The following is a 24,749-nucleotide window of genomic DNA, read 5'->3' as shown; positions in this document are numbered from 1 at the left end:
AGAAAAGTGCCAAGCCCACAACAGGCACTCAGTAAATTTCTGCCAAATGAACGAATAAAATACCACCAGCTTTTCCTGAGACCATTTTGGACCAAGGCTGGCATGGGCATCTCTGTTCCTCCCTCTAACTTAAGAATTCCATCTCCTAGAGGCAGATGCTGCCTGTTTTCTGCAAATTTTATTATTCACCTTTCTATATTTGGAAAAACAAGTTGGTGTGGCTTACTTAGGAATCTCACATCCAGGAAATGAACTAAAAATATTGTATCAAAGATTATGCATAGGATCCACAAACTAAGAAGCAAGCAGATGAGAGCAGTTAGAGATACGGTAATATTTTCCGGAAGAAATGGTCCATGGATTAAAAATTATCATTATGATGAGTCTGCAGCAACATAAAAACCAAGTAGTGTGAATCAGAAAATGAAAAGCACAGCCATTGACTATGATTACAAACCAAAACTTTATACCAATTACCTGCTGGAATTTATGCTGCATGAAGGCAGGATATTTTGCTTGTCCTGTTCACTGGACAGTACTTGGCATAAAGGATGTGCTTATGAATATTTTCTAGGAAACTAAATATAACATTCACCTATGAAAACACATCTGGGCCAGGCGCAATGGCTCACACCTGTAATCCCAACACGTTGGGAGCCCGAGGCGGGTGGATCATGGGAGGTCAGGAGCTGGAGATCAGCCTGGCCAACATGGTGAAAACCTGTCTCTACTAAAAATACAAAAATTAGCTGGGCGTGGTGGCGGACACTTGTAATCCCAGCTACTCAAGAGGCTGAGGCAGGAAAATTGCTTGAACTTGGGAGGCGGAGGTTACAGTGAGCCGAGATCGCGCCACCGCACTCCAGACTGGACAAGAGTGAAATTCCGTCTCAAAAAAAAAAAAAAGAAAAGAAAAAGAAAAAACGTATCTGAAGGGAATGAACAAATATGCATGCACAAAATTGTATTCATGGGGTAGAACGGTGGCTGTTTCCCCCACTTTCACTATTTTCTCTCCTAAAGTTGTGATAGCATTTTCTCAGTGGAAAGGATGACCACAGAATCATCTCCCCTGGGCGGCAACTAAGGAAGTATTTGAATTGGAGTGAGAACGCGACCAGGCCTCAAATCCAGGAGGGGCATTTTACAGGGCGTGTGGCTCTCACCCAGGGCTCACAGGACACCTGATATTTAGGCTGTTCCCCAAGAGGCTGAGGACAGCGCGGCCCCAGCTCCCCCAACCACAGCTGCCCAAGTTTAGGAGCCCGCACTCGTGAGTGATGGCTGCTCCGCATAGCCCCGGGGTCCTCTACGGAAGTCCCTGGCACCTATCAGGACCCCTAAGGGAGGTCGCTCGTTACCCCTCACTTGAACTCTGTCCCAAATGGGAGGTCACTCTCTCTTCGCGAACCCCATCTTCCCCGAAAGGGTCTCTTGTTCTCTCTAGCCCTCCTGAGAAGGTCATTACTCCCCAACTCGCCTTTTTTGTTGTTTTTTGGTTTCTGGTTTATTGAGGCAGCGTCTCGCTTCGTCTCCCAGAGTGGAGTGCAGTGGCGCGATGGCAGCCTCTACCTCCTGGGCTCAAGCGATCCTCTCACCTCAGCCTCCCTGGGACCACAGGCGAGCGCCACTACGCCCGCTTTTTTTTTTTTTTTTTTGATAGAGACGAGGTCTCGCTATGTTGTCCAGGCTGGTCTCTAACTCAAGATCCTCTCACCTCTCTCACCTCGGCCTCCGAAAGTGCTGGGATGACAGGTGTGAGGCACCGCGCCCGGCCCCTCGCCCGCCTTTTGAAGGAGCCTTTCGTCCTCAAGGGCGAGGCCACTCCCTCCCCGCGAGTTCCATGCCCCCTAGAGGGTCATAGTTCCCTACGGGGAGGTGGCGCCCTCCCCCAGGCCCGGGGCCCCGACCGCCCGTGCCTCCTCCTTCCGGACCCTCCTCTGTGATGACGGCGCCGCGAGCAGGCCGGGCGGACTGGGCGGGGCTCCGAGAGGGGACTGGGACCCAGACCGGCTAGGAGACGCGGAGCGGGCGGCGCGGCCATGGCTGGCTGCTGCGCCGCGCTGGCGGCCTTCCTGTTCGAGTACGACACGCCGCGCATCGTGCTCATCCGCAGCCGCAAAGTGGGGCTCATGAACCGCGCCGTGCAGCTGCTCATCCTGGCCTACGTCATCGGGTGAGCACGGGGCCGCGCGGGGGACGCGGAGGGGGCGCGGCGTTTGCTACCCTCGGGTCCGCGCCGTGCGGCGGCTCATCCCGGCCTCGGTCACCTGGGCGAGTCCGGGAGCGGCGAGCCGAGGCGGTGACACCTTCCCTGGGCCCCAGCCGCCGCGCCGGGGCCCCGGGGGCGGGAGGCTGCTTGCTGCTGTTTTAAAGCCACAGCCTGGGCCGGGCGCGGTGGCGCACGCCTGTAATCCCAGCACTTTGGGAGCCCGAGGTGGGACCATCGCCTGAGCCCAGGAGTTCGAAACCAGTTTGGGCAACATCGTGGGACCCCTTCTCTGCAAAAAATTAAAAATCAGCCGGGCCTGGTGGCGCGTGCCTGGGGTCCACTTCCCATCTTGCTGATTTGCTGACAAAACCAAAGCTTGGAATTTCCACTTGGTTCCTTATGGGTCGGTGGCTTCTGGTCATTTCTTTTGATCACTATGCGGTGTCACTATGTGGTAGTAACGAGGTCAGTCTTCAAGAGTGTTTAAAGTTTGCTTCCTTTGTTTTGTGGGGTTGTGGAGCTTTTTGTGGTACCTGCCCTAGCCTAGTCAGTCATTCCCCATGCTGCCCCCTTAGGCTAGAGATGCCCTGCCGCCCTCAGGCCTCGCTGAATGTGCCATTGTACTTGAAGGCACCTGTTACTTTTTTTTTTTTTTTGAGACGGAGTTTCTCTCTTGTCGCCCAGGCTGGAGTGCAAAGGCATGATCTCGGCTCACTGCAACCTCTGCCTCCCGGGTTCAAGCAATTCTCCTGTCTCAGTCTCCCGAGTGGCTGGGATTACAGGCGCCCGCCACCACGCCCGGCCAATTTTTGTATTTTTTAGTAAAGACAGGGTTTCAGGCCGGTCTTGAACTGACCTCAGGTGATCCGCCCACCTCAGCCTCCCAAAGTGCTGGGATTACAGGCGTGAGACCCCGCACCGGGCTGGCACTTGTTACAATTGAATACAACCCGAGAGAGAAGATGAGAATTACCTTGCCACCTGGGGCCACTTTAAAGGCTTACCTGGGGTGTTCTGGTGTCTACAGCTGCTGGGCTGACACTTATTGCCTAGTGCAGTGGTCCCCAAACTGCACATTGGAACCATCTGGGAATCTTTGGCTCCCATCCCCAGACCCTTTTTTATTTTTTTGATGGAGTCTCCCTCTGTCGCCCAGGCTGGAGTGCAGTGGTGCAATCTTGGCTCGCTGCAACCTCCACCTCCCTGGTTCAAGCGATTCTCCTGCCTCAGCCTCCTGAGTAGCTGGAATTACAGGCACCCACCACCATGCCCGGCTAATTTTTGTATTTTTAGTAGGGACAGGGTTTCACCATGTTGACCAGGCTGGTCTCAAACTCCTGGCCTCAGGTGATCCACCCGCCTTGGCCTCCCAGAGTGCTGGGATTACGGGCGTGAGCCACCGCACCCAGACGCATCCCCAGACCTTCTGATTTAATTGCTGTAGAGTATGATCAGCTGCCCAGGTGATTCTGATGTTCAGCAACATTTTGGAACCAATGAACTGTGTTTCCCAAGTTTACCTGATCATGGAAGACTCATCTGAGGAATTGTTTAAAAGTAACAAATCTCCCCCTCTTTGGGGTGAGGTTTGGAATCTTAACAGTGCCCAAGGGAAGCCCAAGCAGGTTTGGCTTCCAATATCTGTCAGCAGCAGCAGTAGATACAGACAGTATTCAAGAGGATGGCTTTCCAGGTGCAGACTCAACATCAGAACCACCTGGCCCACACCCAGATTTGGACTCATTGGTTCACACCTGTAGTCCCAGTGCCTTGGGAGGCCAAGGTGGGAGGATTGCTTGAGGCCAGGAGCTCAAGACCAGCCTGGACACAAGACCAGCCTGGACAACATAGCGAGACCCCATCTGTAAGAGAAAAATAAAGGTTAAAATGGTAAATTGTACTGATGGAGGTGTGCAAAAAAAAGACTTTTTTTTTTTTTTTTTCGCCGAGCACCGTGGCTCATGGCTATAATCCCAGCACTTTGGGAGGCTGAGGAGGGTGGATCACCTGAGGTCAGGAGTTCGAGACCAGCCTGGCCAACATGGTGAAACCCCATCTCTACTAAAAGTACAAAAAATTAGCCAGGCCTAGTGGCTGATGCCTGTAGTCCCAGCTACGTGGGAGGCTGAGGCAGGAGAATCGTTTGAATCCAGGAGGCAGAGGTTGCAGTGAGCCGAGATTCGACAAAAAAAAAATCCCTCAAAATATATATATATATATATATATATATATATTTTTTTTTTTTTTTTTTAGCCAGTTAACTGAACTCACATCCCTGGTTGGACCTGAAGCATTTGGGGGCAGGAGCTCCCCTGCAGCTTTTTGCTTTTGGCGTTTGCTGCTAGTGGGAGGATCAGTGCACATCTACCTTAGGGTACCTGTAAAATTACGACTGTAGAAAATATCCATAGTGGTGTTACACTGTATAGTAGCCACTAGTAACTTGTACCTGTTGAACACTTTAACTCTTCCTACTCTAAACTGAGATGTGCTATAACCATAAAATACACACTGGATTTCAAAGACATAGTACAGAAAAAGAGGCTGGGCACAGTGGCTCATGCCTGAAATCACAGTACTTTGGGAGGCTGAGGTGGGAAGATCGCTTGAGCTCAAGAGTTTGAGACAAACCTGGGCAACATAGCAAGAACTTGCCTCTACAAAAAAATACAAAAATTAGCCTGGCATGGTGGCACACACCTATAGGCCTACCTATTTGGGAGGTTGAGGCAGAAGGACTGCTTGAGCCTGGGAGGTTGAGGCCACAGAGAGCTGTGATCACACCACCACACTCCAGCCTGGGCAACAGAGCAAGACACTGTCTCAAAAAAAACAAAGAGTACCACTATCACATGAATACATTTTTTATTGATGACATGTTAAAATATTTTGGATATATTGGGTTACACAGAATATATCATTACAATTAATTTTTCCTGTCTCTTTTCTTTTCTTTTTTTCTTTTTAAACGGCGTCTTGCTTTGTCACCCAGACTGGAGTGCAATGCACTGCAACCTCTGCCTCCCAGGCTCAAGTGATTCTACCATCTCAGCCTCTGGAATTATGGGCCTACAGGTGCACACCACCATGACTGGCTAATTATTGTGTTTTTGTTTGTTTGTTTGTTTGTAGAGATGAGAAATCTCATCTCTACAATCATGAGGTTTCCATGTTGCCCAGGCTGGTCTCGAACTCCTGAGCTCTAGCAATCTGTCTGCCTCGGCCTCCCAAAGTGCTAGGATTACAGGCATGAGCCAACGTGCCCGGCCCTTTCTATTTCTTTTTACTTTTTGACATGACTGCTAGAAACTTTTAAATTACAGGGTCTTGCCCTGTGGTAGCTCATGCCTGTAATCCCAATAGTTTGGGAGGCTGAGGCAGGTGGATCCCTTGAGCTTAGGAATTTTGAGACCAGCCTGGGCAACATAGTGAAACCCCATCTCTACCAAAAATACAAAAAATTAGCTTGGCATAGTGGCGCATACCTGTAGACCCAGCTGCTTGGGAGGCTGAGGTGGGAGGATTGCTGTAGCCTGGGAGGTGGAGGTTGCAGTGAGCCGAGATTGTGCCACTGCACTTCAGCCTGGGCAGCAGAGCGAGAGCCTGTCTCAAAAAAAAAAAAAAAAAAAAGTGGCTTGCATTATGTTTTTATTGGACAGCACAGCTCTGTAGGATTCCTTATGACATGTTCACTGTCTCGGTCATGAGAATCTTTAAAGCAGTAAATGCTTTGCTTTTGTCCATCTTGCTATAATCAAAACTGACTCAGGACCTGAATTAAGGCTCTTTTTTTTTTAACCTCATCTCTTTAACTTTTTGATCCAACTCATCTTGGTGAAATTGTGGTCTCCTACAGCAACACTTCCTCAAAAAGAGACCGAACATGCAATTCTCATCTAAGTCTGTTAACAATCATATGATGAGGAAATAATCACATGATAATGAGTGGCATGAAACCCTGTGTCTCTAAATTAAGCAACTCACTGTACTTGATGAGTACATCAGTCTTCCTGCCCCAAGCTTTTGTGTGTCAGACTGGAATTAAATGGAAGCTTACACTGCAGCTGAATTCCTAGAAGCCCTGGACTTGTCAGGGGAAAAGACCATCGGGGGAAAGCCCATCTCTAGGCTGGGCAATGAACTTGGAGACTGCTTGATCACACACACTCATAAGTAACCAAAACCATTAATTTCTTTTCTTTTTTGGCAGGGGGACAGAGTCTCACTCTTGCCCAGGCTGGAGTGCAGTGGCATGATCTCAGCCCACTGCAATCTCCACCTCCCGGGTTCAAGTGATTCTCCTGCCTCAGCCTCCCAAGTATCTGGGACTACAGGCACCCACCACCACACCCAGCTAATTTTTTGTATTTTTAGTAGAGACGGGGTTTCACAATGTTGGCCAGGCTGGTCTTAGACTCTTGACCTCAACAAAATCAGTGAATTTCTGAAGTCTCAGCATCTAGGACTTAGAAGAAGGAGAAACCTAGCATTTCCTGATTCTATAAATAACAACACTGATAGTCTCTAGTAGATGTTTAACAGCAGTTCGAAGGGGAGGGGTTCTGATTTGTAGTACTGGCCAATTTCCATGGTGTCAGTACTTGCTCCGTGACCAACGATGACTTACAAACATTGTTGTAAGCATTTGACATACATTAATTCATTTACCCTCACAAGAATCCTGTGAAGTTCTACTATCATTCCCAGATTATAGATGGGAAAAACTGAGGCACAATGAGGTTAAGCACCTTGGCCAAAGTTATGCCTCGTGAATGGTGGAGCTGAGCCATGAACCAAGACCTGCTGCCTCCAGTCTGTCCTAACCCCTATCAGCTAATGCCTGTAGATGGTTTTTTGTTTTTTGTTTTTGAGACAGAGCCTTGCCCTGTCGCCCAGGCTGGAGTGCGGTGGCATCACAGCTCACTGCAGCCTCTGTCTCCCAGGCTCAAGTGATCCTCCTACCTCAGCCTCCCAAGTAGCTGGAATTTTTATTGGACAGCACAGCTCTGTAGGATTCCTTATGACGTATTCACTATCTCAGTCATGAGAATCTTTAAAGCAGTAAATGCTTTGCTTTTGTCCATCTTGCTATAATCAAAACTGACCATGCCCAGCTAATTTTTTATTTTTTGTAGGGATCCCTATGTTGCCCAGGCTTGTCTCGAGCTCTTGGGCACAAATGATCTTCCCCCCTTGACCTCGCAAAGTTCTGGGATTACAGGCGTGAGCCACTGTACCCAGCCCCTTTGGATTTTTAATTGTTCAAACTGGTAGTCATAGTCCCACTTCAGAGGAGAGAACCATATATGTGACCAGAATTCTTGGGGGAAAAGTAAGAAACTACTCTTAAAAGTTCCTTAAAAGGTAGAATTCTCTTTTTTAGAAAGAGGAGCCTAGGGGTGTCCAATCTTTTGGCTTTCCTGGGCCACGTTGGAAGAAGAATAATTATCTTGGGCCACACATAAAATATGCTAACACTAACAATAGCTGATGAGCTAAAAAACAAATTTTTTTTAATCACAAAAAAAAACTCAACGTTTTAAGAAAGTTTACGAATTTGTGTTGGGCCTCATTCAAAGCCATCCTGGGCCACATGTGGCCTGTGTGCTGTGGGCTGGACAAGCTTAGAGTAGAGCATAGTGGGTGAGAGAAGAGGCTTCAGATGCTTCTGGCTTGAGTTCAAATCCTGACTCTGCCACTCACTAGCTGTGTGACCTTGGGCAAGTGACTTAACCTCTCTGTGTTTCCATTTCCTCCTCTGTAAAACGGAAATAATAATAATGATACCTGTCTCATAAGGTGGTCAGGATTAAATGAGTTAATACATATAAAGAGCTTAGATCAGTGCCTGGTGCCTATAAACACTCCAGTGGTAACTATTATAATTTGTATTATCCCTTGGTGATTCCCATAGGTCACAGGCATTGAAAGTGCTCAAAGGGCCAGGTGCGGTAGCTCATGCCTGTAATCCTGGCACTTTGGGAGGTCGAGGTGGGCAGATCACTTGAGGTCAGGAGTTCGAGATCAGCCTGGCCAACATGGTGAAACCCCGTCTCTACTAAAAATACAAAATTAGCCAGGCATGGTGGCACATGCCTGTAATCCCAGCTACTTGGAAGGCTGAGGCAAGATAATTGCCTAAACTCAGGAGGCGGAGGTTGCAGTGAGCCGAGATCGCGCCATTGCTCTCCAGCTTGGGCAACAAGAGCAAAACTTCGTCTCAAAAAAAAAAAAGGAAAGTGCTCAAATGTCATAAAGACAGTATTCATCGAGTGTTTTCTCTGTGCCATCAGTGTGCTGAGTGCTTTACCTGCACCACCTCATTTATTTCCCACAAACCCTCCTGTGGTTTAGGTGCTACCATCCCCATTTGGCAGAAGTGGAAATGGAGCCCCCTGGAAGGTACGTAGCTTGTAGAAAGTCATGTAATTAGTCAACACCGGACTTCCCACCACTGGCCAGCAGAAGCTTCCCCATCAATTCAAATCCATTGAATCCTAATGGCAATTTAAGAGGCCTGTTTTATTTTATAGGTGGGTGTTTGTGTGGGAAAAGGGCTACCAGGAAACTGACTCCGTGGTCAGCTCCGTTACCACCAAGGTCAAGGGCGTGGCTGTGACCAACACTTCTAAACTTGGATTCCGGATCTGGGATGTGGCAGATTATGTGATACCAGCTCAGGTGTGTCTCCCACTGTGTCTTCTGTCTAACACTGACACCTTGCTCTTTACTGACTTTGCACACTTGATTAATGATTGACGTGGCCTAAGTCCTGACATCGCCGATGCCCAGAATGATTGTTTTAGTCCAAGAAAACGGTGCAGCCAGATCTCTTTTCAGCTTAGGATCTAACAGAGTGTATCCAGGCAGCTGTGGTTCCTCAGCCTGAAAGCATGACAGGCTGAAAGACAGGAAGCCTTCCAGGTAGACATCTCGGTCTGTCTCAGGCCCTGAAAGATGAGAAAACAAATGTCTTAAATCCTGATAAAAATTCAAGTGGAAATATCACCTTTCCACATTTGGGTTTGTGTTATTGTCCCAAATCCACAAGGTAAATCTTTTCAGACAGTGTAAAAACTTTAGGCTGGGCACGGTGGCTCACACCTGTAATCCCAGCACTTTGGGAGGCTGAGGCAGGCAGATCCCTTGAGCCTAGGAGTTCGAGACCAGCCTGGGCAATGTGGTGAAACCCCGTCTCTATAAAAAAAAAAAAAAAAAGAGAGACAGAGAAAAAGAAAAACAGACCAAAACCCAAACAAGAAGGAAACACAGACAGCAGCACAGGACTCCATCGGGAACAAAGGGAAGGGAAGACATTGTTTACTGCTGCATACTAGTCTTCAGGCTGTTAATCTGCAAAGCTCCAAGTTAAACATTGACTCTTTAGTCCTGGTAACAGCTCTGCACCACACAGTCAAACCCTAACATAGCCCTCCAGATGGCCTATGTGCTAAGGGACCGAGGGTGACCAGTATAGATAAGCTGCCAACTCTTGGCTCACAGCTCTTGCCAGGGAAAACAAGGACTTCAGAAACTCTTTCTTCAGGTGTGTTCTTCCCCCTGCCTTCTCAAGAGAAGGGTCTTTTGGGGTGTCCAGAGAGGAGACCAAGCTATTGAGCCATAAATGTCAAGTGGAAGGACTGGGTGCCGTGGCTCATGCCTGTAATCCCAGCACTTTGGGAGGCCGAGGCAGGTGTATCACGAGGTCAAGAGATTGAGACCATCCTGGCTAACACAGTGAAACCTTGTCTACTAAAAATACAAAAATTAGCGGGGTGTGGTGGTCGGCGCCTGTAGTCCTAGCTACTAGGGAGGCTGAGGCAGGAGAATCTCTTGAACCTGGGAGGCGGAGGTTGTAGTGAGCCAAGATGGTGCCACTGCACTCCAGCCTGGTGACAGAGAAAGACTCCGTCTCAAAAAAAAAAAAAAAAAAAAAAAAAAAGATCAAGTGGAACAGGGGATTTGTAGTTGGCTGGAGGGGGCAGTCCTGTTAGCATGCACCTGTCTCAGCAGAGAGACAGCTGCCTCCTGTGCAGGCATAGCCTTGTCCCGGTGAGCTCTGGGAATGTCATGCTCGGTGTGTTTACTGGACGGATGAGGAAGGGCACAAGCCCCACTTTTGTCCTTTGGTGGAAAGGAGCACCCCCAACTCAGCCTTCGGTGGATCTGGGCAGGGACTGTGTAAGTTCCCCAGGGCTTTCCTCATGAGCTTTCACAACATCTGTGTTCCTCGTAGATGGAACACAGTCATCTATTGGCAGCCCCTTGGCTCATCTCCAGATTGAAATTCCCCTTAATTTGAAGTAGATAAGAGATAGGAAACAGACCAGATGTGGTGGTTCATGCCTGTAATCTCAACACTTTTGGAGGCCAAGGCAGAAGGATCGCTTGAGCCCAGGAGTTTGAGGCTGAAGTGAACTGTGATCACGCCACTGCACTCCAGCTAGGGCAACAGAGCAAGACCCCAACTCTAAAAGAGAGAGAAAGAAGGAGAGATAGGAAACAAAAAGTAGACCATACTGGATTGCTCCAAGTATAACTCAGGAGAGTCGTAGGAGCGGCCTTCTCTAACACCAAACGCGGAGTGTGTTTGTACATTGAACACCTGGGAACATGACAGCGTGGCGGGAGAGAGGCTGCAGCTCATGCCACGTCCTCACGCCTGCTCCTGTGGCCTTCTCCTTGTCTCCCAACATCGTTTGCCCTAGGCCTTTGGAGGATGCCAGCTGTTCCTAGAGCTTCCATCACTTGTCAGACGTGGGGTTGGGGATGTCTACAGACTGGTTGGTTTCTGAGTTGCCCTGATCCTCAAGATGGCTCCCACTACTGACCGTTCTTCTCAGCAGTATGAAATGCTGAAAGCTTTGGGCATCTCCTTTTAAAATGCCTGGGCCCAGCCAGGCACGGTGGCTTACGCCTGTAGTCCCAGCACTTTTGGAGGCCAAGGCAGGAGGATCACTTGAGCTCAGGAGTTCAAGACCAGCCTGGGCAATATAGTGAGACCCCATCTTGATTGGATGGGTGGTGGATAGATGGATGGATAGATGGATGGATGGATGGATGGATGGATGGATGGATAGATAGATAGATAGACAGATAGATAGATAGATATAGATAAATGATAGGAGAAAGAAAAAGAAAGAAAAGAGAGAAGAGAAAAGGAAGAAAAGGAATAGATAGGATAGATGACAGATAGATGATAGGATAGATTAGATAGGTGATAGATAATAGATCAATAGAAAACAGATGATAGATATAGGATAGATTAGATAGAGAGACAGACAGACAGATAATAGATAGATTAGATTAGATAGATGGATACCAGCCCCCAATGAGAGGAGGATCCAACTAGAATCTTTTGGGGTCTTTGCCTTTTATTCCTTATATGAGGAGGTCATTATCAGCAATTTTTCAGTCTCATCCCTAGCAAATTGCTTTCCAGAAACTCCAAATCAATTATTTGGCACCTTTATACGTATAAGGAGGAAACAGAACCTTCTCAAAGAGAAATGTCACTTGCTGACCCTGACCGAGTCTTCTCTAGAATGTTTTATTTATAATTTCAGTTAGGAAAGAAAACCAGCCAGATTTGAGCCCCATGAGGCCTCATGTTTTTATTCCTCTGAGATCATCTGGTTGGCAGGGAATGTTTTTAGCACTTGTTGGCTCTTTCCCTCAATAAGTCAAGTTTGACTGAGAAACCATTGTTTCAGTTTGCAGACCCCCCCCCTTTTTTAACTGCAGTCAAATTCACTTACAGAAATTAACCACTTTAAGTCAGGCACAGTGGCTCATGCTTGTAATCCCAGCACTTTGGGAGGCTGAGGCAGGTAGATCACTTGAGGCCAGGAGTTGGAGACCAGCCTAGCCAACATGGTGAAACCCTATCTCTACTAAAAATACAAAAATTAGCCAGGTGTGGTGGTGTACACCTGTAGTCCCAGCTACTCAGAAGGGTGAGGCTAGAGAATCGCTTGAACCCAGGAGGCGGAGATTGCAGTGAGCCAAGATCATGACACTGCCCTGCAGCCTGGGCGACAGAGCAAGGCTCCATCTCAAATAAATAAATAAATAAGTAAATAAGAAAGAAATTAACCATTTTAAAATGAAAAATTCAGCACATTTAGTGCATTCAGTGTTATGCAAGCATCACCTCTATCTAGTTCAAAACATTTCCATCACCCCAAAGGGAAGCCTCGTATGTTACACAACCACTCCCCATTCCCCACTTCTCTCACTCCCTGGCAACCCCTAAGTGCTTTGTCTCTACGGACTTGACTGTTCTGGAAATTTCACATCAATGTAATCGTGTCCTGTGTGGCCTTTGTGTCTGGCTTCTTTCACTCAGCATCATGTTTTTGGGGTTCATCCATGTTGTAGCCTGTGTCAGTGGTTTATTCCTTTATTTTATTATTTTATTTGTTGAGATGAAGTCTCACTTCGTCACCCAAGCTGGAGTGCACTGGCGTGATCTTGGCTCACTGCAACCTCTGCCTCCCGGGTTCCAGTGATTCTCCTGGCTCAGCCTCCTGAGTAGCTGGGATTACAGGTGCCTGCCACCACACCCGGCTCCGTGTGTGTGTGTGTGTGTGTGTGTGTGTGTGTGTAGTAGAGACGAAGTTTCACCATGTTGGCCAGGCTGATCTGGAATTCTTGACCTCAGGTGATCCGCCTGCCTCAGCCTCCCAAAGTGCTGGGATTACAGGTGTGAGCCACCGTGCCTGGCCCCTTCATTCCTTTTCATTCATGGCTGAATCACATTCCATTGTGTGACTAGACTAGGACAGACATTTGGGCTGTTTCCACCTTTTTTTTTTTTTTTTTTGAGACAGAGTCTCATTGTGTCATCCAGGCTGGAGTGCAGTGGTGTGATCTCGGCTCACTGCAACCTCTGACTCCTGGGTTCAAGCAATTGTCCTGCCTCAGCCTCCCAAGTAGCTGGGACTACAGGCGCCCGCCACCACGCCTGGCTAATTTTTGTATTTTTAGTAGAGACGGGGTTTCACTGTGTTAACCAGGCTGGTCTTGAACTCCTGACCTCGTGATCCGCCCGCCTCAGCCTCCCAAAGTGCTGGGATTACAGGCTTCAGCCACCGCGCCTGACCTGTTTCCACCTTTTGGCTCTTGTGAAAAGTGTTGCTCTGAACATTTATGTACAAGGACTTGTTTGAGTCGCCATTTTCCATTAGGTTATAAACTTTGATGGGAGAGAGCTGGAGACCATGCGGTCAGTGTTTGAGTTGTCCTCTTCAGTCAGCGTCTGTCTTTCTTGGCTCTCCATGAGTCCTCTGAGCGTGACTTGCCCGTGCTCTCTCCCCTCTGCAGGAGGAAAACTCCGTCTTCGTCATGACCAACGTGATCCTCACCATGAACCAGACCCAGGGCCTGTGCCCCGAGGTAGGAGGCCCCCCGGGAAGAGCTCCAGGCCCCACACCCCTCTCCACGCCTGTCCACCTGTGTGTGGGGCCTGACCACGTGGACCTTGTTTTCACTCCTTCTTTTTCCAGATTCCAGATGAGACCACTGTGTGTGAATCAGATACCAGCTGTACTGCCGGCTCTGCTGGCACCCACAGCAACGGTACGAGCTTGCGGCCTCCTGGGGAGGGCAGCCCCTGAGCAGATCGCCCCCACTGTGGAGCCTCTCTGATAGAGAAATCCTCCCAATTCCTTCACGTGACCCTGGATGAGCCAGGTGTCAAGGTTGGGGTCCTGGAACCCTCTCTACATTCACTGCTGTCATTGGAGCCCCACAAACCATCCCAGCTCTTGCCCTACTCTCAGTTTTGTTTTTTGGTTTTTGGTTTTTTGGTTTTGTTTTTTTTTTTTTGAGCCAGAGTCTCGCTCTGTCGCCCAAGCTGGAGTGCAGTGGCGTGATCTCGGCTCACTGCAACCTCCACCTCCCGGGTTCAAGCAATTCTCCTGCCTCAACCTCCTGAGTAGCTGGGATTACAGGCATGCGCCACCACGCCCAACTAATTTTTGTATTTTTGGTAGAGATGGGGTTTTACCATGTTGGCCAGGCTGGTCTCGAACTCCTGACCTCGTGATCCACCCGCCTCAGCCTCCCAAAGTGCTAGGATTACAGGCATGAGCCACCGTGCCTGGTCTCTTGTCCCATTCTTTAGCTTGGCATCACCCTAGCTGAGATGTGGCCAGCACACAGGTGCCGATTGGAACTCCTGGACACTGACACTGTCTAAATCCCAGATTTGCACAGCTCAAGACTGGCACGTGGGAGGCTGGATGGGACTCTCACTCTCTACTCCAAAAAGGTAGAAAATAGGAGACCCCTGTGGACGTGGGACCCCTCCTTGTGCTTGTAGGAGTCTCAACAGGCAGATGTGTACCTTTCGACCGGTCCGTCAAGACGTGTGAGGTGGCAGCCTGGTGCCCGGTGGAGGATGACACACGCGTGCCACAGTGAGTCCAGCCCTAGGGAAGGAAGTGCTTTTTTTTTTTTTTTTGAGACACAGTTTCACTCTGTACCCCAGGCTGGAGTGCAGTGGTGCGATCTTGGCTCACCACAACCTCCGCCTCCTGGGTTCAAGCGATTTTCTGTGCCTCAGCCTCCCGAGTAGCTGGGATTACAGGCGCCCGCCACCACGCCCAGCTAATTTTTTGTATTTTTAGTAGAGACGGGGTTTTGCCATGTTGGCCAAGCTGGTCTCCAACTCCTGACCTCAAGTGATCCACCTGCCTTGGCCTCCCAAAGTGCTGGGATTACAGGCGGGAGCCACCACACCCAGCCGGAAGCCACCACACCCAGCCGGAAGCACCTTCAACTCTGGGTGTCAGCCTTGAGCAGAGGTGGTCAAGGAGTTACACCTGTGTGTTTCTGGTGTCTGTGTGGAGTCAGGCTGCCCTAGGATGGCTGCTCTCAACCACAAGGCAGCGACCATCAGTGGCAAGGTGGGCCACAAGTGTCTGTCACTCACGAGAAGGGTGCAGGTGACCTCCTTGTATGTTAGGACTCTGTCAGTTGCAAATAACTGACAGGAAACAGTTCTCAGTGCCTTAAGCACATGTACACACACACACACACACACATACACGCGCACACACACACACACACACACACACACATATGCATGCACAGCGGGGGACAGTGTATTGTTCGGCTAACCAAAAAGATCCAGCGTGGCCATGAGAATCTTGTGCCACGCTGAGGCAGAAGAATCTCTTGAACCTGGGAGGCAGAGGTTGCTGAGCTGAGATAGTGCCACTGCACTCCCTCCTGGGCAACAGAGGCCACTGCACTCCTGCCTGGGCGACAGAATGAGGGATAAAGGACAACACCCTAGTCTCCCCTCCTGGCTCTGCGTCCCTCCATGCCAGCTTCACTCACAGGACCCACAGCATAGCCCAGGAGGCAGCGCTGCACTTACAGCCCCCAAGGCTGAGTCTCCCTTTCCAGCTGTCCCTGGAGATTCTACTAAAAATATAAAAATTAGCCAGGCGTGGTGGTGCGCCCCTGTAATCCCACTACTCAGGAAGCTGAGGCACGAGAATTGCTTGAACCTGGGAGATGGAAGTTGCAGTGAGCCGAGATCATGCCACTGTGCTCCAGCCTGGGTGACAGAATAAGACTCTGTCTCAAAAACAAAACAAAAAATAAAACGTTTTGGAACTAGATAGAGGTGATGATTGCACAACATTACGAATGTACTAAATGCCACAGAATTGTCCAGTTTAAAATGGTTAATTTTATGTTATGTGAATTTCATCTCAATTTCTCTAAAAAGGTGAGTTGATCTTAAAGTATTACATATGAGGTACACAGGTGTGTGTGTGTGGGTGTTATGGTATAGGAAATGACAAAAACTTGAACACCCCTGTTGTAAGCCATCCCTCTTGAGGGAGTGGGGACTTTGAAAACCTGAGAGAAGTCCAGGCATGGTGGCCGATGCCTGTAATCCCAGCACTTTGGGAGACCGAGGTGGGTGGATCACCTGAGGTCAGGTGTTCGAGACCAGCCTGGCCAACATGGTGAAACCCCATCTCTACTAAAAATATGAAAAAATTAGCCAGTCATGGTGGTGCATGCCTGTAACCCCAGCTACTCGGGAGGCTGAGGTAGGAGAATCACTTGAACCCAGAGGTTGCAGTGAGCCGAGATCACGGCATTGCAATCCAGCCTGAGCAACAGGAGCAAGACTCCATCTCAAAAAAAAAAACCTGAGAGAAGCTCCTTGGTCCCAGCCTTTCTCTGACAGCAGCAATGACAGGCTCAGCTCTCCTCAGAGTGCGGCCCTATCACTGGCCTTGCTCCTGTCTCAGGGCTGGGAAGACTGTTGACGTTGTCATTCCAAAGATCCCACCTGGATCAGGGGAACATCCCCCACAGAAGAGTTAGCCGTACAGTGCCAGATTCTCCAGGAGAAATTCACCAAAGAAATGGAGTCCCCTTGGGGACAGATTCAACTTGTATTGTCAGCCAGGAGCTGACGTGGCACTTCTGACAAGAGGCGGGCGCACCTGCTGGCAGGTGCTTTGTGCACTTTTCAGACAGATCAGGATCCAGCCTGTAGGCAAATTTACTTTCGCTTTGACTTGTAAAACCGGATCTGCCCAGCCTTCATTCTTTCCCTGGAGAACACCTGAGGCCCCAAAGCCTGGCCTACTGTGAGGCCACCATTCCCCTCCCTGGTTAGCAATTCAGTTTTCACTGCCTTGGGGGAGAGGGCCTGCTCTTCCATGAGAGGAAGAATCTGGAAGGCTTGGCTCAGTGTCTTCTCTTGGAAGAGAAGAAGAGTGTGTATGCAGAAGGGAGTAGAAAATGCTAGACATGTTTCATCTTCTTGACAAAATGGCATTGTAAGATGTGTGTATATGTTTTTAAAAATATTACATAGGGGCTGAACATGGTGGCCCACTCCTGTAGTCCAGCACAGAGAGGCGGAGGTGGGAGGATCGCTTGAGGTCAGGAGTTCCAGGCCAGCCTGGGCAATGTAGCAAGACTTTGTCTCTACAAAAAAAAAAAAAAAAAATTTAATTAGCCAGGCATGGTGATGCATGCCTATATTTCCAGCTACTTGAGAGGCTGAGGTGGGAGAATCCCTTGAGCCTGGGAGGTGGAGGCTACAAGAAGCCGTGTTCATGCAATTTACTCCAGCCTGGGCAACAGAGCAAGACCCTGTCTCAAAAATATACATAGGCTGGGCGTGGTAGCTCATGCCTGTAATCTCAGCACTTTGGGAGGCTGAAGCAGGCAGATCACTTGAGGCCAGGAGTTGGAGACCAGCCTGATCAACATGGTGGAACCCCGTCTCTACTAAAAATACACAAAAAGTTAACCAGGCATAGTGGCACACGCCTGTAATCCCAGCTACACAGGAGGCTGAGGCAGGAGAATTGCCTGAACCCGGGAGGCTGAGGTTGCAGTGAGCTGAGATCGTGCCATTGCACTCAAGCCTGGGTGACAGAGTGACTCCATCTCAAAAAAATAAATAAATAAAATATATATGTACACATACACACTATACATATTTTATATTTATATATATATATATATATATATATATATATATAGCACATGGGTATGTAAGTATTTGTATATATTTGTATTTTATTAACAGTAATGTTATCATTGTTTTTCAGACCTGCTTTTTTAAAGGCTGCAGAAAACTTCACTCTTTTGGTTAAGAACAACATCTGGTATCCCAAATTTAACTTCAGCAAGTAAGTGGTGGCCAGGTGTGTGAGTTCACCAGGGTATTGGAGAAACTTACGGCTCTTCCCTCTTCTCTGAGGTTTTTGTCGCTCTGATTTCCTGCTTCCTCTCGACTTTAGGAGGAATATCCTTCCCAACATCACCACTACTTACCTCAAGTCGTGCATTTATGATGCTAAAACAGATCCCTTCTGCCCCATATTCCATCTTGGCAAAATAGTGGAGAACGCAGGACACAGCTTCCAGGACATGGCTGTGGAGGTGGGTGCGGGCCCTGGCTCTCCTGACCCGGCCCTGGAGGCGTCTCGTGCCAGGCGCTGAGGAAAGCCTTGCCGTGTCTCTGCTGCTCACCCCCAGGGAGGCATCATGGGCATCCAGGTCAACTGGGACTGCAACCTGGACAGAGCCGCCTCCCACTGCTTGCCCAGGTACTCCTTCCGCCGCCTGGATACACGGGACGTCGAGCACAACGTGTCTCCTGGCTACAATTTCAGGTGGGCGTGAGCTTGGGCCCCTCGCTCATGTTGTGGGGGGTGCTGGTGGCTGGGTACGCGCCAGTGGGCCGCCCACTGAAGACCAGCACTCAGGCAGCACCCCATGGGCAGGCTGCCGGTCCCCCGTCCAAGGCGGCGGGAAGGCCATGCTGGTAAAAGGCCCTTAGTAGTGTCCTGCTCCGGGGCCATCCCGGCCCCCGAGACCCCTCCTTGCCCTTTCCCACCGCAAGAAACGTGTTGAGATGGTTCTTAGAGCAGCCAGGAGAGGCTGGGGGCTCGAGCTTTCCGGCGCCAGGCTCAGCCATGACCTCCATTCACTGTCTCGAGGAGCGGATGATCTCGTGATCCTCCAGTCCAAAGGCCTCTGGGGCCTGGCGCAGGAATTGGTTTCTCGAAGGTTGAACCAGTGCCAGAATCTCCAGAGTGCAGGGGACACAGGATTGAGGCCCCTGAAAGGCCTTGCTGGGTTCCCTGCTGCAAATGCTGTCATCTCGGTGTCCTGGGGCAGGTGTAAGCAAGTCCCACAAACAGTGGCGTGCAACCACAGGACTTGATTCTGCCGCAGTTCTGGAGGCCACAACCTAAAATCCAGGCATCAGCAGGGCCGTGCGCGCTCTGAAGGCTCTGGAGAGAGTCCTTACTTGTCTCTCCTGGCTTCTGGTAGCCCATGGCATTCCTTGGTTTGTGGACGCATAACTCAAGTCTCTGCCTCTGCCGTCATGAGGCCTTCTGCCCTGTGTCTCTATGTCTTTTCTTCTTGTAAGGACATCAGTTACTGAATTTAGGGTCCACCCTACTCTAGTATGCCTCATCTTAACAAATTACGTCTGCCAAGATCCTATTTCCAAATAAGGTCACACTCCCAGGCTTCAGGTAAATGTAAATTTTTGGGGACACACTGTTCAACCCACTACAGCTGATGATCTCATGATGGGGTCTTATTGCCACTTCCTCGAGGCAGCAGAATCTGTAGCCAGGTACATTTCCATGTACCCTTTGTTGCATTTTTCACACTCCTTAAAAAATAGGCCCTCCAGGCCAGGCACAGTGACTCACGCCTGTAATCCTAGCACTTTGGGAGGCCAAGGCGGGCAGATCACCTGATGTCAGGAGTTCAAGACCAGCCTGGCCAGCATGGCGAAAGCCCGTCTCTACTAAAAAAAAAATACAAAAATTAGCAGGGCATGGTGGCGCATGCCTGTAATCCCAGCTGCTTGGGAGGCTGAGGCAGGAGAATCGCTTGAGCCAGGGAGGCAGAGGTTGCAGTGAGCCGAGATGGCGCTGCTGCACTCCAGCCTGGGCGACAAAGCAAGTCTTCGTCTGGGGGGGCGGGGGGGAAGAGGCCCTGCAAGGACGCTCCTGGGCGCGTTCAGCGGTGCTTTGGGCTGCACTTGCCTCCCCCTAGTGGTGACGTGTGGAATCCGATCCATACGGGATCCTAAGACCTCTGTAATTGTAGGATCTGCTGTCCTTTTGAAACTTCTGGCTCACTGAGTAAAGCAGCTATTTGAATTTTTCTTTTCTAGCAGTTAGATTTGTGTTATTCCATCTCTTACTGTCACACACTTCTTGTGGAAACCTCAAGCTTAGGTCAGAGCCCTAAAACAGAAAGACCTCAGGACGCCTATCCCCCAACCTCAGGCAGCACCAGGTCCTGCCTAAGTCTCCCAGGCCTGACCCATGGCATGGAAGTTGTGGGCCAGATAGAGCATGGAGCTAGGGTGTGGGCCGAGGCTCCTGGTGGGTCCCTGGAGAACACGGGGCAGCAGATGGTATGTCTTGATGGTTCTTCACCAACCATCCATCCCCTGCTCACGCATGTGCACTCTCGCTCTCTCTCTCTCTCTCTCTCTCTCTCTCATATATATATATATATGTGGCCTTTTGCGTCTGGCTCCTTCCCCTTAGCCTGATGTTTTCAAGCTTCATCCATGTTGTAGCCTGTGTCAGTACCTCGTCTCTTTTTATGGCCAAATAATATTCTGTTGTGTTGACAGACGACGTTTCGTTCATCTATCTGCGTGACGAATCAGTGGTTCTTTTTGTTGTTGTTCTTGAAGACTGCGTGCACAGAATCAATGTTTCTTTGAAAAAATAAAAAAATAAAAAAGCCCTGGGTCGAGAGATTGAGACCATCCTGGCCAACTTGGTGAAACCCCGTCTCTACTAAAAAATCCAAAAATTAGCTGGGTGTGGTGGTGTGCACCTGTAGTCCCAGCTACTCGGGAGGCTGAGGCAGGAGAATTGCTTGAACCCGGGAGGTGGAGGTTGCAGCGAGCCAAGATTGATGCCCCTACACTCCAGCCTGGCAACAGAGGGAGACCATCTCAAAAAAAAAAAAAAAAAGGCCCTGCACTGATGCTGTGTTTGGGGCTGGCTTAGTCCCCTCCTGCAATGCTGGCTGGTCACAGTCTTACTGTTGGATGTTGGAGGCCAGGGTCCCTTGAGGGAGGCAGGCAAGATGTACCAGGTGGGATGTTGACAGCAAACTGTTCAGGTTCAGGAGAGGACGGCGGTGCTGGAGGAGGAGGTCTCCCTGTGCCCCTCCACCTCGTGGGCCCCGCATCCTCCTGCTTGCACAGCCTGCCTCAGCCAGGAGAGGCCCCGAGCCGCTCCAGCAACCGTTCAGCCGGCAGAGTGGACCATTCGCCTGTGCCAGCTCCACTCTAACATCCTCTCACAGGGCCCAAGGTCCTGCCCTAGCCATCTCCCCGATCCATCCTCTTTCCCCTCAGGTTTGCCAAGTACTACAGAGACCTGGCTGGCAACGAGCAGCGCACGCTCATCAAGGCCTATGGCATCCGCTTCGATATCATCGTGTTTGGGAAGGTAGCTCGCCGCCACTGGCTCCCCTCCGTCACTCCCTGCAGGGACAAGGGGCCTCTCCCTGCCCCTGCAGAAACACTTTTTTTCTTTTTCTCTGTCTTGGCAGGCAGGGAAATTTGACATCATCCCCACTATGATCAACATCGGCTCTGGCCTGGCGCTGTTAGGCATGGTGAGTGGTTTAGGCCCTGCCTTCACCCTCACGGTGAGGTGAGACCTTGGGCTGGGGTCCTGGTCCTGGCCCTGGGCCCTAGACCTCAGATGAGTTTCTAGGCTTGACCCTCCCACCTTCTTTCCCTTGGCCCCCAGCCCTCCTCCCACCTTCCCTTCGCCAAGACTACCCCCCTCGGGTCCCAGCCTTCTCCCAAGAGATGGGAGTGCCTTTCCATTCCGGTAAAGATTCCAGGCTTCTCAGGAAGGGGCATGCAAAGAATAAGATGGGCTGCAAGCATCCTGGCTTACTCTCACCCTGTGCTAAATTCAGGCGACCGTGCTGTGTGACATCATAGTCCTCTACTGCACGAAGAAAAGACTCTACTATCGGGAGAAGAAATATAAATATGTGGAAGATTACGAGCAGGTAGGCCCCTCCTGGCCCCCAGCAGGCACAGACCTCTCATCTCCCGGGTGTGGGAGCCCTCGGTGTGGGCCCGTCTGGGGAGGCCCTTCTGCAGAGGCTGGCACCAGTGTGGCGTGGTGTCCCCCATTAACCCAGGCAGTCTCGCCACTCTCAGCAGCTGCGCCATCCCTAAGCCCCTGTACTAGATTGACTCTTTAAACCCAGCCTCGTTTCAATGAGCGACATCTCAGGTTGGTGATGATAGTGCATGCTCTGAGAACGCCTGTGTGCACACACGACTTCAGTTCACCTTGCCGAACAGGAAGCGTTGGGTTCCAGGCCTGGGACCAACTTGAGAACCCCTGGCGGTGAATTCCCGGGCGCGCACCTCCCTCCTGCCTGCCGCAAGGGGTCCCGGGGGCACCTTGATCTGCTTGTGTCCTTCTCTGCAGGGTCTTGCTAGTGAGCTGGACCAGTGAGGCCTACCCCACGCCTGGGCTCTCCACGGCCCCATCGAAGAACAGAGAGGAGGAGGAGGGAGAAATGGCTGCCATATCACCCCAGAGAAATTTCTGGAATCTGATTGAGTCTCCACTCCACAAGCACTCAGGGTTCCCCAGCAGCTCCTGTGTGTTGTGTGCAGGATCTGTTTGCCCACTGGGCCCAGGAGGTCACCAGTTTGTTCTTGGCTGGGTCAACTCTGTTATTCCCGCAACCTGGGGTTGTCGAGGGAGCACGGGCCCGAGGCAGTGGCACTGCTGTGGCCTTCAGGGCTGGAGCTGGCTTTGCTCAGAAGCCTCCTGTCTCCAGCTGTCTCCAGGACAGGCCCAGTCCTCTGAGGCACGGCGGCTCTGTTCAAGCACTTCATGCGGCAGGGGAGGCCGCCTGGCTGCAGTCACTAGACTTGTAGCAGGCCTGGGCTGCAGGCTTCCCCCGACCATTCACTGCAGCCATGAGGCAGAGCTGGCATTTCTCCTCAGAGAAGCGCTCTGCTAAGGTGATCGAGGACCAGACATTAAAGCGTGATTTTCTTAATCCCTGTCTGTTGTCTCGTAGCATGTGCTAGAACTTTCCTTCCTACCCTTTTAAGACAACCAGTAAATCCACTTGTCCGGCTCACTGTGCTCAGAAAAGGTCCATGGGATGGTCTATTTCTGGCACTTATGCACATTTTCCCCTACTTCTTTATTTATTTATTTTTGAGGCAGAGTCTCACTGTCACCCAGGCTGGAGTGCAGTGGTGCAATATCGGCTCATTGCAACCTCCACCTCCCGGGTTCAAGCGATTCTCCTGCCTCAGCCTGCCGAGTAGCTGGGATTACAGGCGCGTGCCACCATGCCCGGCTAATTTTTGTATTTTTAGTAGAGACGGGGTTTCACCATATTGGCCAGCCAGGCTGGTCTCGAACTCCTGACCTCAAATGATCCACCCGCCTCAGCCTCTCAAAGTGATTGGATTACAGGGGTGCACCACCACACCTGGCCTATTTATTTTTATTACCCAGGCTGGAGTGCAGTGGTGCGATCACTGCTCACTGCAGCCTCCACCTCCTGGGTTTAAGCGATCCTCCTACCTCAGCCTCCCATAGTGCTGGGATTACAGGCATGAGCCACTGCACCCAGCCGCCTACTTTTTAAAGCCTAATAATTTCTGTCATTGGCTTGTCTTCCTATACAGTTCACAGGACACTTTTTCTCTAGTGACATCTTACCTGTGCTTCCATTTTGACATAAAATTACAATTCTATGCTGTGGGTAACACAATTTTTGGTAACATGGAAGTGGCTTCCTCTCCCCTCCCCATTTGCTTCCCAAAAGTCTCCAACCAAAAGCAGCAGCACGCATACCTAGCTCCGCACAGGTTCGAAATGTGATGAAGCTATTTCCAGCTGCAACTTCACACCAACTAAATGTTTGTGTTTTTTTGTTTTTGAGACAGAGTCTTGCCCTATTGCCCAGGCTGGAGTGCAGTGGCATGATCTCGGCTCACTGCAACCTCTGCCTCCCGGGTTCAAGCAATTCTCCTACCTCAGCCTCCCAAGTAGCTGGGATTACAGGCATCTGCCACCACACCCAGCTAATTTTTGTATTTTTAGTGAGACAGAGGTTCACCATGTTGGCCAGGCTGGTCTCGAACTCCTGACCTCATGATCCACCGCCTCAGCCTCCCAAAGTGCTGGGATTACAGGCGTGAGCCAGCACACCCGGCCACACACCAGCTGAATTCTCCATCAGGTATTCAGAATTCCCCTAGAGGAAGCAGTCTGCCCTTCGCCTCTGCCATGAATTCACTTCCAAGTACTGAGGGGAATCCTTATTCCGCTTCTGCTGGATAAATGGCCAACCTGGGTTTTTCTTGCTTTTGGAAAAAAAAAAAAAAAAAAGTTTACCAACTCCCTTTATTGAAGCTCTGGCTCATGCTGCCTTTTAAAAAAAAAAATGCTTGTTGCCTATAATCCCAGGACTTTGGGAGGCCAAGGTGGATCATTTAAGCATAGGCATTCAAGACCAGCCCGGTCAACATGGTGAGACCCTATCTCTACAAAAAATTAAATTAGCCGGGTGTGGTGGTGTACATCTGTAGTTCCAGCTACTTGGGTGGCTGAAGCCGGAGGATCACTTGAGCCCAGGAGGTTGAGGCTGCAGTGAGCTATGATGGTGCCACTGTACTCCAGCCTGGGCACCAAAGTGAGACCCTGTCTGAAAAAATAAAAAGTGCTTGCTTAGGCACATGGGTCAAATGAAGCTAGAATGTTTAGGAATGGTGATATGGGCTGAATGTGTCTACCAAAATTCACATGTTGGAAACTTAACCCCCAATGCAACCTTATTGGGAGGCGAAGCCTTGGGGAGGTGACTGAGTCAGGATTGCGCTGCCCTCATGAATGGGGTCGGTGCCCTATACGAGGGCTAGAGAGGGAGATCATCCCCTGTCTGCCTTGCCACTGTCTGCCATGTGAGGACAAGTGTTCCTCCCTCCAAAGGA

At 50.2% G+C, this 24,749-nt stretch overlaps 2 protein-coding genes across 2 annotated transcripts in view; one reads left to right on the top strand and one right to left on the bottom strand.

The window, feature by feature from the left end:
• Window positions 1–1,956: 1,956 nt before the first annotated feature.
• On the top strand, window positions 1,957–23,699 carry P2RX4 (purinergic receptor P2X 4). The gene is made up of 12 exons (XM_032168496.2): window positions 1,957–2,176; window positions 8,746–8,893; window positions 13,538–13,609; window positions 13,720–13,792; window positions 14,538–14,634; window positions 17,812–17,892; window positions 18,004–18,145; window positions 18,242–18,378; window positions 21,114–21,207; window positions 21,311–21,376; window positions 21,689–21,784; window positions 22,216–23,699. The coding sequence occupies exons 1-12, from the start codon at window positions 2,043–2,045 to the stop codon at window positions 22,240–22,242; spliced, it is 1,167 nt and encodes a 388-aa protein (XP_032024387.1). The 5' UTR covers window positions 1,957–2,042; the 3' UTR covers window positions 22,243–23,699.
• CAMKK2 (calcium/calmodulin dependent protein kinase kinase 2) overlaps window positions 8,932–24,749 on the bottom strand; it is a 75,032-nt gene continuing 59,214 nt past the window's right edge. The window contains exon 17 of the mRNA XM_058424750.1: window positions 8,932–9,162. Coding sequence (XP_058280733.1) covers window positions 9,061–9,162 — 102 coding nt within the window. The 3' untranslated portion in view covers window positions 8,932–9,060. The remainder of the gene's footprint in view (window positions 9,163–24,749) is intronic.

This window comes from Hylobates moloch, unplaced genomic scaffold (genome assembly GCF_009828535.3).
Source record: "Hylobates moloch isolate HMO894 unplaced genomic scaffold, HMol_V3 SCAFFOLD_12, whole genome shotgun sequence".
Taxonomy (NCBI): Eukaryota; Metazoa; Chordata; class Mammalia; order Primates; family Hylobatidae; genus Hylobates; species Hylobates moloch.
The sequence above is the reverse complement of the archived record's forward strand: the minus strand, read 5'-3'. Positions and strand labels throughout refer to the sequence as shown.

Bases quoted from the DNA above. Each gene is read 5' to 3' on its own strand.
- P2RX4 (XM_032168496.2), top strand. From the start codon at position 2,043: ATGGCTGGCTGCTGCGCCGCGCTGGCGGCCTTCCTGTTCGAGTACGAC. The intron at 2,177-8,745 runs GTGAGCACGGGG...TTTATTTTATAG, and splicing joins ATCCTGGCCTACGTCATCGG to GTGGGTGTTTGTGTGGGAAA. The intron at 18,146-18,241 runs GTGGGTGCGGGC...GCTCACCCCCAG, and splicing joins TCCAGGACATGGCTGTGGAG to GGAGGCATCATGGGCATCCA.